General features: G+C 35.8%; 1 protein-coding gene and 1 long non-coding RNA gene across 4 annotated transcripts in view; one reads left to right on the forward strand and one right to left on the reverse strand.

Moving 5' to 3' along the window:
* Positions 1–2,322, forward strand: part of LOC116705206 (uncharacterized) — a 21,912-nt gene that overhangs the window by 10,316 nt on the left and 9,274 nt on the right. For all 3 annotated transcript variants that reach the window (XR_004335878.1, XR_004335879.1, XR_004335877.1), the window contains one exon: positions 1,975–2,110. This is a non-coding gene — a long non-coding RNA (uncharacterized LOC116705206). The remainder of the gene's footprint in view (positions 1–1,974; positions 2,111–2,322) is intronic.
* bmp5 (bone morphogenetic protein 5) overlaps positions 1–2,322 on the reverse strand; it is a 9,725-nt gene that overhangs the window by 65 nt on the left and 7,338 nt on the right. The window contains exons 4-7 of the mRNA XM_032541167.1: positions 1,897–2,094; positions 1,342–1,418; positions 1,123–1,233; positions 1–985 (exon numbers count right to left, since the gene is read on the reverse strand). The exon at positions 1–985 is cut by the window's left edge and continues 65 nt beyond it. Coding sequence (XP_032397058.1) covers positions 836–985; positions 1,123–1,233; positions 1,342–1,418; positions 1,897–2,094 — 536 coding nt within the window. The 3' untranslated portion in view covers positions 1–835. The remainder of the gene's footprint in view (positions 986–1,122; positions 1,234–1,341; positions 1,419–1,896; positions 2,095–2,322) is intronic.

The following is a 2,322-nucleotide window of genomic DNA, read 5'->3' on the forward strand; positions in this document are numbered from 1 at the left end:
CCGAGCAAGACGTTTACAGCTAGTCCACAGAAGAATGAGAAAACAGTGTTTATGGAAGAAATTTACATAAACATTGTTTAAAAAAAATGACCTAATTTGTAAAGCATTCAGAGGTAAACCCTCAACTTTATAAGAGTTTCAATCCAGACTGTCTTAACCCCCTTGTTGAACACACACTCTTCTGGAAAAAAAAGAAAAAAGCTGGCTTGGAAGGGTGAAACAGTATCATTGCTGAAAGACAGTGGCAGCTTGAAAATAGCTTTGTGCAGCTGGGTTTACATTAGAGAACACTCACTGTTTTTTTCTGCAAGTGATCCAATTTGATTAACAAGATTTCCAATAGCCTGTAGGAATTGTGATATTACTGCTCAGAGCATCATCAATTGTGGGTCCATAATGTAGACAAAATAAGACAAAAAAATAGTGTTTAAGAAAAACACATTATATACTGACAAACATGTATAATTCTATCTCAGTGAGCATTTAAAGCACAAGGCAAGCATATTGTAAAAGGGGAAAAACAAGCAGAAGGGGAAGTGATCTCATGTATCATGATGACTCCAGTGAATAGTTAACTCATGAAAGTTATACAGATGTTACTAAGAGGGAGTATATGCCAATGGACACAAAAGTTAACTGATAACTGACGTGAAGTAAAATCAACATTCTGTCCTAATCATTTAAATATTCAGTGCTATTTTTAAAAAAAAAGAATAAAATAAATTAGATAATACAACTTTATATACATAATACTGTACATCACGTCACACCTGCAGCAGATGTGTTTTCCAGCGATTCCCATACCAGATAGCATAAATTAAAGTTAGCCCGGCCACTAATGGCAACCACATGACCTAACTACCATATTTCTGTATTTCTTGAGAATTACGTTTGAGCTGTCATCAAAGTAAAGCACTGATATTGCATTGAGCTTGGTCGGGGCACAGCATGGCTTTGGCACATTGTCAGGAAACATTAAATGGACCTATAAATGAGAACATAAAGTAGAGGTGCAACAGCAGTGAGTTTCAGATGAATTATACCTGCTGAGAACATTATGGTAGCTTATAACAATATTTGTATTGCAATACACACATGCAATGCACTCTAAAGAATACTAACCAGGGTTTGCACAATTGCATGATTTGTTGCATTCATGTGTGCGTTGAGTGGAAAAGAGCATTCACCATCACAGTAAAAAGCAGCATAGCCCTCAGGAGCAATGATCCAATCCTTGACAAAAAAGTGCTTCCTTTATTTATGACAATCAAAATGCATTGTTTATTGTGTTACTAGTTAGTTTTATAAATGTTTTGAGATGAGAAATCATTTTTCCCTTACCTGCCAGCCCAAATCTCGAAAACTGACGTAAAGTTCATGCTTCTTGCAGGCTTGCTTCTGTTCACTTGTATTGTAATCTGAAAAAATAAAAGGGTATTAATCATAAAAGAAAGCGTTAAATGTTTATATATTGTTGTGTTCTTACTGTAGGAATGTTAACACAACACTGTCTATAAAGCTTCTGGACAAAAACCCTAGAATGCAGTCCATTAATGTAGACTTTTGGAATTACACAAGATTGTCCCTTGGGATACACTGGAAATGTTTCCTATTAATGTTACTTAATTAATACTATTAAAATCCAATGAATGTTCCATTAAGTTTTGACTTCCAGGTGTTATCTTTACCACATCACAGTGCAATCTGGCCCAGTAATTATAGGGATATCTTGCTGCTGGAAATCAAGTTGGTTAGTCTAAGGGATGGATAGTCTGATGGAACCGACAACAGTATGTAATTAAATGTATCTCATTGAGAGAGCAGATGTGTATAGGATAAAATAAGTGATAACAAATGACTGTAGCATCTTAATTACAAAATAAAAAGAGCACACACCTCCAGTTTTTGGTGCCCTAGATGCTTCTTGTTGATTAGAAGATTTATTGCGATTGTGGTTCTTTTTCTTCCCACCAGCAGCTCTGACAGAGCGAAGCAACACCCCACTGGCCTTGAAGAAAGCAACCAGGAAAGGCTGTTTGGACTGGGGCCCGTTCCTCCCAATGATTCCAGCAGATTTTGTGTTGACACTTCGGCCTTTCAAAAACAGGAGGTAAATAAAACTTTCAAAACAAAACTAAAGCTTAATAGGAATTTTGTATCGTTTTACGACTGTTTTCAAGGTAAATCCAGTATCTATGCAAATAAAATGTCAAGCCATTGGTCTGTTTTGTGCATTAATGGCCATTTATTGGTGGTAAATAATAATAATCCACAGATTGTCAAATAAACAAGTCACATTTGTCCTGAGGTCAATAAGTAAAA

The sequence above is a fragment of the Etheostoma spectabile genome, chromosome 17 (assembly GCF_008692095.1).
Source record: "Etheostoma spectabile isolate EspeVRDwgs_2016 chromosome 17, UIUC_Espe_1.0, whole genome shotgun sequence".
Taxonomy (NCBI): Eukaryota; Metazoa; Chordata; class Actinopteri; order Perciformes; family Percidae; genus Etheostoma; species Etheostoma spectabile.